Source organism: Pseudopodoces humilis, chromosome 17, assembly GCF_049639895.1.
Source record: "Pseudopodoces humilis isolate 2021_Gansu_Grassland_sample_001 chromosome 17, ASM4963989v1, whole genome shotgun sequence".
Classification (NCBI taxonomy): domain Eukaryota; kingdom Metazoa; phylum Chordata; class Aves; order Passeriformes; family Paridae; genus Pseudopodoces; species Pseudopodoces humilis.
The window spans coordinates 17,481,789-17,495,008 of NC_142216.1; the positions used below are offsets into that span (position 1 = coordinate 17,481,789).

A 13,220-nucleotide genomic window follows, 5' to 3' on the forward strand; every position below is an offset into this window, starting at 1 on the left:
GCTGGGCTGAGGGGACAGCCCCTGGCACTGGGGGCTTCGGCTTTGCTGCTCTTTGGGGCATCAAAATTCACCATGACAAAAAAAAGTGAAGAGAGCAGGGATGCAGGAGCCTCACCTGGGAAAAGCAGAGCGGTGAGGGGAGCTGGGAGGGATGGGAATAGGTTGGGGGGACAAGGGGTGCCTGTCAAGGCTGGAAAAGCAGGAGGAGAGAGTGAGGTGGGCGCAGGATGCAGAAGGCTGCTGGAGGCTGCCTGGAAGGTGTGGTCACACAGAGATGAAGTGGCTGGTGAGGCTCCAACCAGACCTTGAGGATGCTCTGTAACAGCCAAGGAGAAATCCCACATGACCTTCCCTGTCCTGAATGCCTTCAGTCACCTCGAGACTGAAGCAAACCCAGCCTGGGGTCTGGGGGCTCTGCAGGCTCAGGAGGAATCCATGGAACACCTTCAGGCTGCGCTCCCTGTGTGTGCACAGCTGGCCAGCTGTGGTGATACTGCTGCAGCAGCTGGGCAGCCTGACTGTGGGGGCTCGGGGCTGAAATAAGGCCAAGAAGGGATTTGATGGAGCAGGAGTGATGCCAGGGAAATCAGTGCTGAGCCAAGCTGGGATGGAGCACATGCCGAGACAGGGAGCAGCCAGGACAGACAGATGCAGGGATGGGGAGAGGCCTGAACGGACACAGGTCGTGTCTGCCAGCGCCTCCCTCCTTCCCTCGCACCCTCCTGGCTCTGGGTGATGTGGCCACGCTCCTGCTGATTCATCAGCTCATTTTGGTGTGTCCAGCTGGAACTGGTGACATCATCCATCACCTTTGTGCTGGGAAAGGGGACTCGGGCAGAGCACAGAGCTGGGATTGCACTGGAATTTAGGCAAAACGAGAATGTGCCAAAGTCTGAGATGTAAAAGCGTGGGGAACAAGGCTTTGGGTCAGGGCAGGAGCAGAAGCTCATCACCTCTTCCTGAAGCACGAGAGGTTTGTGATGGGTCAGGGGCTGCAGGAATCCCACCTTCTGGGCAGGTGGCAGCGGTGACGGTGCCCCCAGGCCGGGATCGGGGGACACTTCCACACCCTCTCGCAGCTGGGCCGCCGCACCCCGCCCCGGCATTGTACCGGCCCGGTCCTCCCTTTTCCTGTAGGTGGGGTTTCCATAGGATCTCGGCCGCTCCATCCCCAGCCCGGCCAGCCGGCCGGGGGCTGCTCCGGGCACGGTCCCTCCGCTCCGGGCTGTCCCGGCCCGGGGGGCTCCCGGTGATGGCAGCGCTGGGAGCAGCCACCAGCCCCGCTCGTCATTCCCCCTCCTTTCCAAGCTCTGGCTGGAGTCCGCGGCGCTCGGAGATGGGAGAGGATGGCGAGGCGCTGCGGTGGCCCTGAGGACTCTCCGGGGATGCGGTGGCCGGCGGGACAGCCCATGGCAGCGCGGCGGGGCCGCGGGGGCTCTGCCGGCAGCGTGCTGGGGCTGAGCCGCTCGGCGCTGCAGCTGCCGGCGCTCTGGTGGTGGTACCTGTTCCTGAGCGCCGATGCCCAGGAGGTGGCCACGTTCACGGTGCAGTACCGGGTGCTGGAGGAGGTGCCCCCGGGGACCGTCATAGGGAGCCTGGCCGAGCACTTCGAGGGCGGCGAGAGCGGTGAGGCGGCCGAGACCTTCCAGCTGATGGAGACCCCCGGGAGGTTCCCGCTGCGTGTGGGCAGCGGGGACGGGGTGCTGAGCACGGCCGGGCGCGTGGACAGGGAGCAGCTGTGCCGCCACGCCGATCCCTGCTGGGTGTCCTTCGACGTGCTGGCAGCCCAGAACCCGGCCCTGATCCACGTGGAGGTTCAGGTGGTGGACGTCAACGACAACGCGCCGCGCTTCCCCACGCCCGAGCTGGAGCTGGAGATCTCAGAGAGCGCGTCCCTGCGGACTCGGATCCCGCTGGATCGAGCCCTGGATGCTGATGCCGGCCCCAACGCTCGCTGCTCCTATGCCCTCTCCCCCAGTGAGCACTTTGCTCTGGAGGTCGTCTCCGGCTCCGACGGGACGAGGCACGCGGAGCTCGTCGTGGTTAAGGAGGTGGACCGGGAGCTGCACTCCTCCTTCGACCTCGTGCTGACGGCCACTGATCACGGGGAGCCACCAAAATCAGGTACTGCTTTGATTAAAGTCATTGTCCTCGACTCCAACGACAACAGCCCCGTGTTTGCAGAGAGCTCCCTGACGGTGGAGGTTCGGGAGGACACCCAGCCCGGGACCCTCCTGGTGACGGTCACGGCCACCGACCCCGACCAGGGTCCCAACGGGGAGATCGAGTACAGCCTGAGCAGGCACGCACCCCCCGAGGTGCTGAGCACCTTCAGCATCGACGCCCGCACGGGCAGCATCCTCCTGAGGCTCCCTCTGGACTACGAGGAGACCCACGCCTACGAGCTGGATGTGCAGGCACGGGACCTGGGTGCCAACCCCATCCCGGCGCACTGCAAGGTCCTGGTCAAGGTCCTGGACGTCAACGACAACGCTCCCGATGTCCACGTCACCTGGGCCGCGCGGGTGCCCGTGCTGTCCGAGGCCCTCCCCAAGGACAGCTTTGTGGCCCTGGTGACAGCCAGCGACCCCGACTCGGGAAGCAATGGGCAGGTGCTCTGCTCCCTCAGCCAGGGGTACGAGCACTTCAGGCTGAAGAGGACCAACAGCCACAGCTTCGCGCTGCTGACCAACGCCTCGCTGGACCGCGAGCGGCGTGCCGAGTACAACCTGACGCTGGTGGTGCGGGACATGGGGGACCTGTCCCTGGCCGTGCTGAAACACCTCACCATCTGCATCAGCGACGTCAACGACAATGCCCCGGCCTTCGAGAAGGCTGCCTACGAGGGTGCTGTTGCTGAGAACAGTGAAGCCCCTGCCTTCCTGCTCACTGTCCGTGCCACCGACCCTGACCTGGGCTTCAATGGGAAAGTCACCTACAGGATCCTGGACCCCTCTGCTTTGGGGCTGGTCTCAGTTGACCCCGTCACTGGGGATGTTTTTGCCCTCCAAGCTTTTGATTACGAGCAGGTGAGGAGCCTGGAGTTCCTGGTGACAGCGGAGGATGGAGGGCATCCCAAGCTGGCATCCAACATCTCCATCAGGCTGGCTGTGCTCGACCGGAATGACAACGCACCCATCATCACCATGCCAGCGCTGGTGGGAGGGGTGGCCACGCTCTCCGTCCTGGTCAATGTGGACACCGGGTGCTGCTGGGTGGTCCCTGGGAACGGGAGCGCTCAAGGGGCTGCAGCAGTGACCAATTCCACACTCGTGTCGTGCCCTGGCAGCCCCTTCCTCTTCACCATCATGGCCAGGGACGTGGACTCCGGCGTCAATGGGGCTCTCCGGTATGAGCTGCTGGGGGGGGATGATAGCGGGCTCTTCATCCTGGACCCCCTCCTGGGGCAGGTGTCCCTCAACACCAGCAACGCCAGCAGCCTGGCCGGCAGCCAGCGGGAGCTGCTGGTCCGGGTGAGCGACCAGGGGGACACCCCCCTGCACACCCTGGCCCGGCTCCGCTTGGTTTTCCGGCATCACGGGGCCTTCTCCAAGATGTCAGCGCGGGATCCCGGCTGGCCGAGCCTGTCCGTGGTGCTCGTGATCTGCCTGGCCGCTCTGCTGGGCGCCTGCCTGCTGCTGCTGGCCCTGACCCTGTCCCTGCGCAAGAAGGACAAGAAGGACGGCATGGCCTACAACTGCCGGGAGGCCGAGGACGCCCGCAGGCAGCAGCAGCTCAAGAAGCCGCACAGGCAGATCCAGAAGGCCGACATCCACCTGGTGCCGCTGCTCCGCGGCCGCCCCCGGGAGCCTGAGCCCCCCCGGCCCCACCAGCAGGAGCAGCCTGGCACGGCCGCCCCCGCCACCCCACCGGCTCCCCTCCACCTCACCCCCACTCTCTACAGGACCCTGAGAAATCAGAGGACACCCAGAGACTCGGAGGAGCAGCAGGGCGCCTTCGAGCTGCCCATCCTGCAGCGCCGGCCCTGCCAGCCCCACAGACCCAAACACGCAGGGAAGGAGGCTGCGAGCCCCACCGAGGCACCTCTGCTGAAGCCACCCATGGGAGAGCCCCAGGTGCCCCCCGAGCAGCCCCAGCCCCACCAGCAGATCCTCAGGAGCCTGGTCCGGCTGTCGCTGGTGGCCCTGGCGGAGCAGAGCCCGACAGGGGAGTTTGCCATGGAGTCGCCCCCAGTGCAGGTAGGAGCTGCTCCAGCCATTCCCAGAGCGTGGACACTCACAATCCTTCCTTGCCTGGGCCTTGCCCACCCTGGGGTGGTGGGAATGTGTGACCTGATGGTCTTTGGTTGGTCTCTTCCCCCGGGCCGGGGCAGTGATGCCTCAGTAGCCTGGGTGGGATGAACATGTCACCCCAGCAGGACGTGTGGGAGCGGGGCTGTCACAGGGACAAGGGGACAATCCCGTAACAGCAGGAACAGCAGGAGGGTGCAGGGGAAGCTCAAGGCCCAGGTGGGCTGGCCAGGGCTTGTTTTTCCCCCGGTGTGGGGATGCTGAGCCATCTGCAGCAGGAGGAAACGCTATAAAAAGGCCGGGGGGCTCGGAGGGATGTCCTGGCAGGAAGCAGCTTGAGTGGCCAGCCCGGGGCTCAACAGGCTTTTCCTGCCTTGCAGCAAATCTCCCAGCTGCTCTCCCTGCTGCACCAGGGCCAGTTCCAGCCCAAAACAAACTACAGGGGAAACAAGTACACGGCCAAGAATGGCAGCAGGTAAGGCTGGCTCCCAGCACTTCCCTTCCCCACGCCCCCTTCCCCTGCTCCAGCCCCACCAGTCCAAAACTTCCGAGGGCAGGAGACACCAGGGCAGAGACACACAAGGAAAAGCCTCATCCCCCTCAGATTGGAGGTCCTCCCTTCAGGGCCTGGTTGTGCTCCTCTGGTCCTGGCTCCTAGTGGTATCCAGCTGCTCTTTGCTTCCTTCCTGGGGCACCTTTGGCAGTCCCTCCATACTCACCTGAGCTCCTCCATGGCCATGAACCATCCCTTGCCAAGACCTCCGATGGTTCTGGGTGCTCAGGAGCACAGAGGGGCCCAGCTCTGGAGGCAGCAGCACAAGGATGAGTGTTCCCATGGCTCTGAGCATTTTCTTGGTGCCTGTCAACATGAGTTTGGGACACCTGACCCTGCCAGGCATTAGATGAGTGAGGACCTGCAGCAGGGCTGGAAACACTGAGATATCCCAGCTGTGTGCCAAAGATATCCCCAAACTTCAGGGTGTTCCCATTAAATTGTGCTGTGTGTCCTAGGTGCACACTCCTGAGTATTCATCACTGCCTTGCCACATCCCCTGTCCCCACCTGGCCGGGCCATGGGCAGCCACAGCTTTCTCCACCTTTCTCACCTGCAGCTGCAGAGGGTGGAGAAGGAGGAAGAGCAGCTCTGGCTTTCTGGGGTGCTCCTTACCTGGTCCTGCAGGAGGGAAGCTCCTCTGCATTCATGGGGAGGAGCCAGCAGGCCCCTGTTTGCTCAGGATATGCCCCTGGATCCCTGGAATTGTTCCAGACCAGGTTGGACAGGGCTTGGAACAACCTGTGATTGTGGAGGGTGTCCCTGCCCACGGCAGGGGGTGGAATGAGATGGGCTTTAAGTCCCTCCCAACCCTCCTGTGGTTCTAAGATCTTTCTGCAGAAGGATAAAAACCCTTCCAGGCAAGAAATGGGGAGCAAACCCCCCAAACTCATTAACTGATGGGCACTGAAAATGCCTTCGCTTCTGAGAGCCATGCATGGGTGCCCACAGCCCCTCTCTGGGGCATTCTGGGGACACCGAGACACCACCAAGGGCTCCTTGGGGCTGTGCTGGGGGCTGGAGTGACCTGGGTGTTGTGACCCCGGCAGGGCTGCGGGGCTGGACACGGGGCTGGACACGGGGCTGGACACGGGGCTGGACACGGACTGCCTGAGCACCAAGGACAGCGGGCACGGCGAGAGCGAGGCCGGGGACCGCGACTGCGACAGCGCCTTCGAGCTCTCCGTGCAGCAGCTCGTGGGAGAGGAGCTGGAGACCCTCCTGGAGCCACAGGCAGGTGAGGCCACCTCGCTGCTGGGACGGGGGGGGTTGGGGGTCTCCAGCAGCGGGATCTCCCCAGGAAAGCCACACTCACCCCCCCAGGAGGTGCAGCTGGCCTGCACAGCCCGGGCACATCGCAGCTCCCGGGGAGGCTCTGGCCAGGGCAGTGCTCGGGGCAGCGTGTCTGGACCCTCCCAGGCTTTGGGTACCAAGGGACTTGCTGAGAGCTTCATGTTGGATTTTTCCACGTGTTTATGGGTGTTCTTCCCTCCCACGGACGTGTCTGCTGTTGTTTAGGGTTCAGTGATGTGTGAGCTCGGTCTCTGTTATTGCTGAGGGGTGAGTTTCACATTGCAGCTGCTGAGCTGCTTCCCACTCTGGCCTGAGCCCTCCCTTCGTGCTCTCCTGGTCCTTGCAGAGTGAGAAAGGTGGACACTTGTCCTTGTCAAACCCCCCAAGATGTTACCTACCCTCAGACCCCGTCAGGTTCCTCTCTCCTTTTCGTGTCCTGTGACCAACCTGCTGCTAATTTTATCTTTTTTGAGACAAGTGACCAGAACTGTGCACAGTCTTTAGGATGCACTGGGGGTCTGAGGAGCTTTTCTGGTTTGTTCCTCATTCCTGTCCTGCCCAACACTGAGCCCTGTTTGTTGTGACTCCCCAATCCCTCCTCTGCGTGGAGGGAGAGCCATCAGCACATGACAGGTCATTGTTCCCTGGGACAAGTTGGTGACACAGAAATTCACCAGCCACCTTTGGCTCATGGCACTCAGCATTATCAGGTCCTTCAGCAACCCTCTGCTTTTGGGTGTTTTAGTGGAGTCAACACCAACATTGTCCCCTTTCCATGTCATTTATCACTGTGTTGAGCAGTGGGACTCTGCTAATGACCTCCCTTGGTGAGGAAGATTAATTATTCCTAGCCTCACTTCCCAGCTTTTAACACATATTAGTCCCTATGGATCCTGGCTGTAAATTCAGGCACGGCTCAGATCCCCTGCAAGCCTGGCTGCTGCTGTTCCACCAGCTCAGGTGACCTCTGCCTTCACAGAATTGAATTCTGGAAGTGTTTGGGTTGAAAGGGACCTTAAAAATCATCCAGTGCCACCCCTGCCATGGCAAGGACACCTCCCACCATCCCAGGCTGCTCCAAGCCCCAATGTCCAGCCTGGCCTTGGGCACTGCCAGGGATCCAGGGGCAGCCCCAGCTGCTCTGGGCACCCTGTGCCAGGGCCTGCCCACCCTGCCAGGGAACAATTCCTGCCCAAGATCCCATCCAGCCCTGCCATTCCCTGTGTCCTGTGCCTCCAGCCCTTGTCCAAAGTCATCCAGGGCTCTCCATCCAGCCCTTCCAAATTTCCAGAAGACAATTGTGTGACAATGTCAGGGGGTTCCCCTGGGAGTAGCAGCTCCATGGCTCTCTGCTGAGCCTTGCACAGAAGGATTTCTCTGAATCTGCCTGGGCTGGATTCACCTTCACTCGCTTAAAAACTCCTGTCACCATTTCCACCTCCCCCAGCTCTGATCCCGCATTCATTTGGAGCAGTAGTTAATGAACAGCAGCTAATAAACCAGGCAATTTCATATCTGAGTTCCTCTGGCACTCCGGGGTGAATACCATCTGGGCCTGACATTTTCTACATGTTCCTTTTATTGATTTGTTCTAAAAATCTCCTCTCCTGGCATTTCAATTTGAAAGAGTTGGGCTGACTCATGTCCTGTAGCAGAAATTTCATTGTGGAGCCTCTGTGCTCCTCCACAGAAGAGAAACTCATTGAGCTTTGCTTCTGGGGTGGTTTGAATTCCAGAGCTGGGCATTTTTGGTGCTCTTCCTTAGGGACAGCACCTGCTGCTTCTCCCCCTTTGCCTCCCTGCTCTTTTATTCCAGTAAGGAGCAAACGAAGGAAAGGCTGAGACCTAAAAGTTTCCTCGGATTCCAAGGTCCTGCAGCCAGGAGCAGGGAGCAGAGGGGAGCCCAGCTCCATCCCAGGTGATCTGACATGTCCTGATCCCAGAAAAGGGACCTCTGGATCCAGTCCTGCCCACACAACGATGGAAAATCTGGGCTATGGTGAGGCTGATCCATGAAGTGCCATCTCCTGTGGTTCTTGGATCTGATAGGACAAAAACCCTTTTGGCTGAAGTCCTGGAATTCCATAGGATCATTAGGGCTGGAAAAGCCCTCAGAGCCCATTGTTCCCCCAGCACTGCCGTGCCCAGCACTGACCCATCCCCAGGCCACGTCCCCATTCCCGGGATGATGATCCCACCGCTTCCCTGGGCAGCCTGCTCTGTGCCAGCAGGGAATGCTGAGGCTGTGTGGATTCCTGCTGGAATGCCCAAAGAGACTGCTCTCTTCCAGGCCTTCCAAACCTTCCCCAGGAGCCCAGACCTGCCAAACCTTCCCCAGGAGCCCAGACCTGCCAAACCTTCCCCAGGAGCTCAGACCTGCCAAACCTTCCCCAGGAGCCCAGACCTGCCAAACCCTCCCCAGGAGCTCAGACCTGCCAAACCTTCCCCAGGAGCCCAGACCTGCCAAACCCTCCCCAGGAGCTCAGACCTGCCAAACCCTCCCAAACCCTCCCCAGGAACCCAGACCTTCCCTCAAAGGCGGCCGAGTGCAGCCGCTGGAGCTGCCGGGCTCCTTCCTCCTCTCCCAAACACAAACAGAGCTGTGGACTTGCATCCTGAGAGGGAGGAAGGAAGCACTGCTGGTGCTCAGGAGCATCCTAACAGCTGGCTGAGGCTTGGCTGGGCCTTTGTGCCGTTCCCAGCGGGGGGACTGCAATCCCAGGCAGCTCTGGGATTGTTGATGCTGCGGGATGAACTCCCAGCACCGTCTGTTAGCTCTGATCCCCCAGCACAGCACTCCCAGCAGCAGATGAGAGATAGAACTTTATGGATGATAAAAACAACCCCTGCTCCCCAAACACCATTAAAACAAGGCAGTAAAGAGTTATTGGTCAAATTAAACATCCCTAATTATGAGGTTTTCATGGCCACGGGACCATCAGCCCAGCTCTCCCTGCAGAGAGCAGACCGCTTGAGCCCTGCTCCAGAGCTGAGCAGCCAAATATTCAGGGAATGAAGTGGCTTCTTGCAGACTGAGGAGGAGAAAACTGCATGTTTTACAGCAAAACCCGCAGCACACTGGGGTGATGTCTCCAGGAACGGGCACTGCGACTCAAATACCGAGATTGCAGAAAGAAACCCTGCATGTGAAGCAACACACAAGGAATTTTGGGCTCCAGCTGAAACAAAAATCTAAGGGATGTAGCTGCCCTTCTCTCCTTGCCAGGCTGGAGTCCCAGCTCTCACCCCCAGCCCATCCCAGGGGGTTCTCTGGAGAACAAGGAGCGATTGCAGGCTGGGGAAGGAGCCTTGTGTCAGCCACTGGCTGCAGACCCCAGGCAGGTCCCAGCTGTGGCAGGGTGCTGATCACCCTCTGGAACCTGCAGGATAAGAGCACTGGAATGGGGACCCTCCTTTCAGATGCCACTTTTTAATCAGCACCACACAATTATTACCACAGTGACACCAGCCCTTGCCACCCTGGGACTGCTGGGCTTTGTTACCAGCGAGGTTCTGCTGCTCCCAAGACCTTTCCTAAACCGGGCGGTTGCTCTGAACCCCCCTGAGGTTCTGGGATGTGCTTTGGGAAGGAACAATGAGGGGCTGGAATGCAGCCTCTGTGCACCACAGCACGGACTCTTGTTTACCAGCCACCTCAAAAAACAAGAATCCCTGTTCCCCTTCCTGCTGTCTGACGGGGAAGCTATTCCAGGCTCTCCCTGCTACGGGGTCCTTCCTTTATTTTCCAGGAGATGTTTATTCATGGACAGCTATAATCACTTCTTCTCTTGCCAACGCTATTTTAAGCATAAAGATTTCCTCTGCTGGCGCTTATCTCCTCAGCAAAACGACAGGTTGCAGTCAGATCCCTGGAGAGCTCCTTGCTTCCTCAGGAGCAGCAACCCCCGGCTCTTGGGGTCTCCATTGTGTCAGCCTGCATCGCTCCTGGTTTCATCTCCCCAGTTTTCCCTGCCGGTGTCGTTTCAGCTCCCTCTCCCACAGACGGATAATCAGATTTGTGTGTAATTCCCCTAATCAGAACCAGTAACAATCCACGCTGGCTGTGCCTCCCTGCCAGCAGGGAATGCCCTGACCAATCCTCTGTGTGATTCCAGTTGCCCATTTTGGGCCACAATCAAATTAGTGGTGCACTAACGAGCGTGCCCCAGCCCCCAGCCCAGGCTCCCCCTGCTCCTCAGCTGTTTCCAATCGAGGAACAACTACTTTAGTGCTCAATTGTTCGGTCCCAGACTCCAACCATCCAGCTGTGCATTTTATAATCCACAATTTCATTCTGCTATTATTGTTTTCACAAGAACTCATTTCTTTTCGGTCTCAATCTGCCTCCTTAGCAGCAAATTCCCACCCTGGAGTGACCCTGAAGGGAAGTCCACTATCTTTGTGTCCAACACTTCCCCCTGGAAAGCTTTTCATTGTCTGCTCCCCTTCGGCCAGTCCTAAAGCCTCCCTCTCTCAGGCTTTGCTAACAATTTAGTGAAGTGCCAATTGAGACTGCAACAAATGAGAATGCACAGCGATTCTAATGGTTATTATATTAAAAACAAAACAAAACCGCCAATAGTTTCAAACCAGTTCTAGTTTGTTTGGCTTTTTTTAGCTGCTGCTTTGCACAGCATCGCTGGTGATGTGTTTACACTCGTTCCTCTCGGTCAATTTTAGATATTTTCACTTATCAATATTTTTATTAATGTATTTTTCCCCCCCTGTTCTGTGCTGTCCCTCCCCAGAGCTGGCCCTCAGGAGGCTGACAGCTGCAGACCCAGCGTGGGTGGCCCGGCTGTCGCTGCCCCTCACCAGCAGCTACAAGGACAACGTCTTCTCCCCCGACTCGCCGCGCTGCCCCGAGGATGAGGATGCTGCGAGGCAGGAGAAACCCAGGACCTTTGAGACCTTTGGCAAAGGCTCTGGGGCTGACGCTGGTGGCAGCGGGACGAGGCTGGCCAGCACCTTCCTGTCGGAGATGAGCACCCTGTTTGAGCTGATCCTGTCCCAGAAGGCGCAGGAGCACGGCCAGACGGGCGCGGGGCTGCTGCGGCAGCTGTCGGCCCGCAGCCACGGCCTGGGGCATGCTGCTCCAGGGCTGTAGCTGGGGGAGAACAGGAAAGGGGTTTGGGGTGGGCTTGGCACTGTAGGAGCCATGCTTAGCCAGGTTTATTTCTTCCTTTGCCTCGCCCGTGGGATTTCTCCACGACTGATTTCACCTGTTTCACCTGCCCATCCTCACCCTCCTCCTCTGCCAGCCTCCCGTCCCACCCAGCAGCAGGAGGGCCCTTTCCTCCCAGGACAGGACAAGGGGGCTGAGAACAACCACAGCACAGGGAGATATGTGATCACAGGCTGTGGAAATACCTCTCACGGACACTGCTGCAGCTGGGCTCCAGGGTTTCAGTAATTTAAATAAAACCAATCTTTTTCTAACACTACCCTCTCTGTCAGCAGTGTAGCTGACATTAAAGATGTGCAGAAAGCCTGAAGTGGCAGCTGGGGGAGATGTGCCTGTTGTCTCCCACAGGTCCTTCCAGCTTCTGTGGTTCTGCCACTGGGAACTTGGCATTTTGTAAAAGCCCCCAAAATCAGCACTGGCATCTCTCCTGTGGCTGCTCCAAGTGCCCACAGCTTCCTTCTCCAGAAGGACTGGATGTACGCAGTGCTGTGGGCTGAGTGACAAGGTGGGGATCAATCACAAGTTGGACTTGGTGATCTCAGAGGTCTTTTCCAACCTTAACAATTCCATTCTAGTCTGTTCTGTCCTTTGAGGCTGTTGGATTTTGGAGCACAGTCCTTATCCAAAAGCAGACACCAGATGGCTCGAGTCTGCCAAAGGTAACCAGGGAAAAGGGAAGTGTGAGAACATTGTTTTGAAATATTCAGTCACAAGCTTCACCCTTTCTCTGGGTTTTCACTTTGATCTGTCTGTCTGGGAGCTGTAAGACAGTTTTGGGATAATAGCATGGGTGGGAGGAACCAAGCTATGGCGACAAAGGAAGAAGCACACAGGTGTTTGTGCCTTCCTGCAGGAGGAAAGGGCAGTGCTGACCCACAGGCTCATGCAGCAGCCTGGGGATGGCAGGGAAGGGCTTCTGGGCTCTCCTGGACCATCTCAGAACTACCCCTGCTCTTTCCAGTGCACCTGGAGGTGAGAGCTCTCAGCTTTAGGTGTGTACACACCCGAGCCACGGCACCAGACAATCACACAGATTGTTTAAAGCAGAGTAAATGAGGAAGTTCCCCCTTTCTGTTGCTCCTGGGACTAGATGACAAGAGCAACAGAGTGTGATTTCCCCAGGTGGACTTTTTAATATCCAAAATGTTCTGTTTTCTTTCAAGTCTCCAAAATGCTTGTGCAGATGAGCCCATGTCTGGCATCCATCCACGGATGGGTTTGGCCTGGCCTGCTCGTGCTGCTGCTCTGCTAACACAAATCTCTTGCTGGTTTGTTTTACAAACAAAACAGGTTCTTGCACCAAAACAATGTCAGAGAGCCAGATTCTAGCTGAGATGCAGCTGTGCAAGCCATGAGGGAGGCATTTGATGGCTCATGACTGAGCCCTGTGGGATTCCTCTGCACCTTGGGAGCACAGGCAGTGGGACAAACACCTGGCACAGCCTCACATCTCCCTCTGCAAAGTTGCTTTGATGTCCCTGTTAGAGGACAATCCTTACACAAAAATACCTTATAACAAGCAGGTTTAAAAGGAGACTAATTCCTCCCTCTTGGTTCAATTTCCTGATTCTGCAAACTGCTTTCAGCCCCCCCCAGCCCCTCTCCCATCCTGACCGATGCGTAAGCACGCTCTGGATTATCACAGCACAGGAAATCCACCCCAGGAATTTCCTGCTCCTTGTATCCTGCTTCATAAAGGAAATGGTCTAAGAAAGTTTGGTCTGAGCAGAAGGAGAGAGCAGACCAGAAGAACAATCAGATGTGTTGAGGGCTGGCTGTGCCCCTCCCTTGCTGCATGGAGAAGTTCAGGACAGGGCCATTGCCTTTGTTTTGCAGAGCCCGACCTACACAGAGCACCAGAGCCACAGGAAGCTGGGCAGTTTGCACAGATGCCCTTGAACCAGTTTAAACTGGTGTGAACAAATGCCTTTTTCCGGAT

At 58.2% G+C, this 13,220-nt stretch overlaps 1 protein-coding gene across 1 annotated transcript; it reads left to right on the forward strand.

The window, feature by feature from the left end:
- The first annotated feature begins 1,204 nt into the window (after positions 1–1,204).
- On the forward strand, positions 1,205–11,203 carry PCDH12 (protocadherin 12). Its single transcript, XM_005532679.2, has 4 exons — positions 1,205–4,199; positions 4,631–4,725; positions 5,853–6,040; positions 10,845–11,203. The coding sequence occupies exons 1-4, from the start codon at positions 1,347–1,349 to the stop codon at positions 11,201–11,203; spliced, it is 3,495 nt and encodes a 1,164-aa protein (XP_005532736.2). The 5' UTR covers positions 1,205–1,346.
- The last annotated feature ends 2,017 nt before the right edge of the window (positions 11,204–13,220 follow it).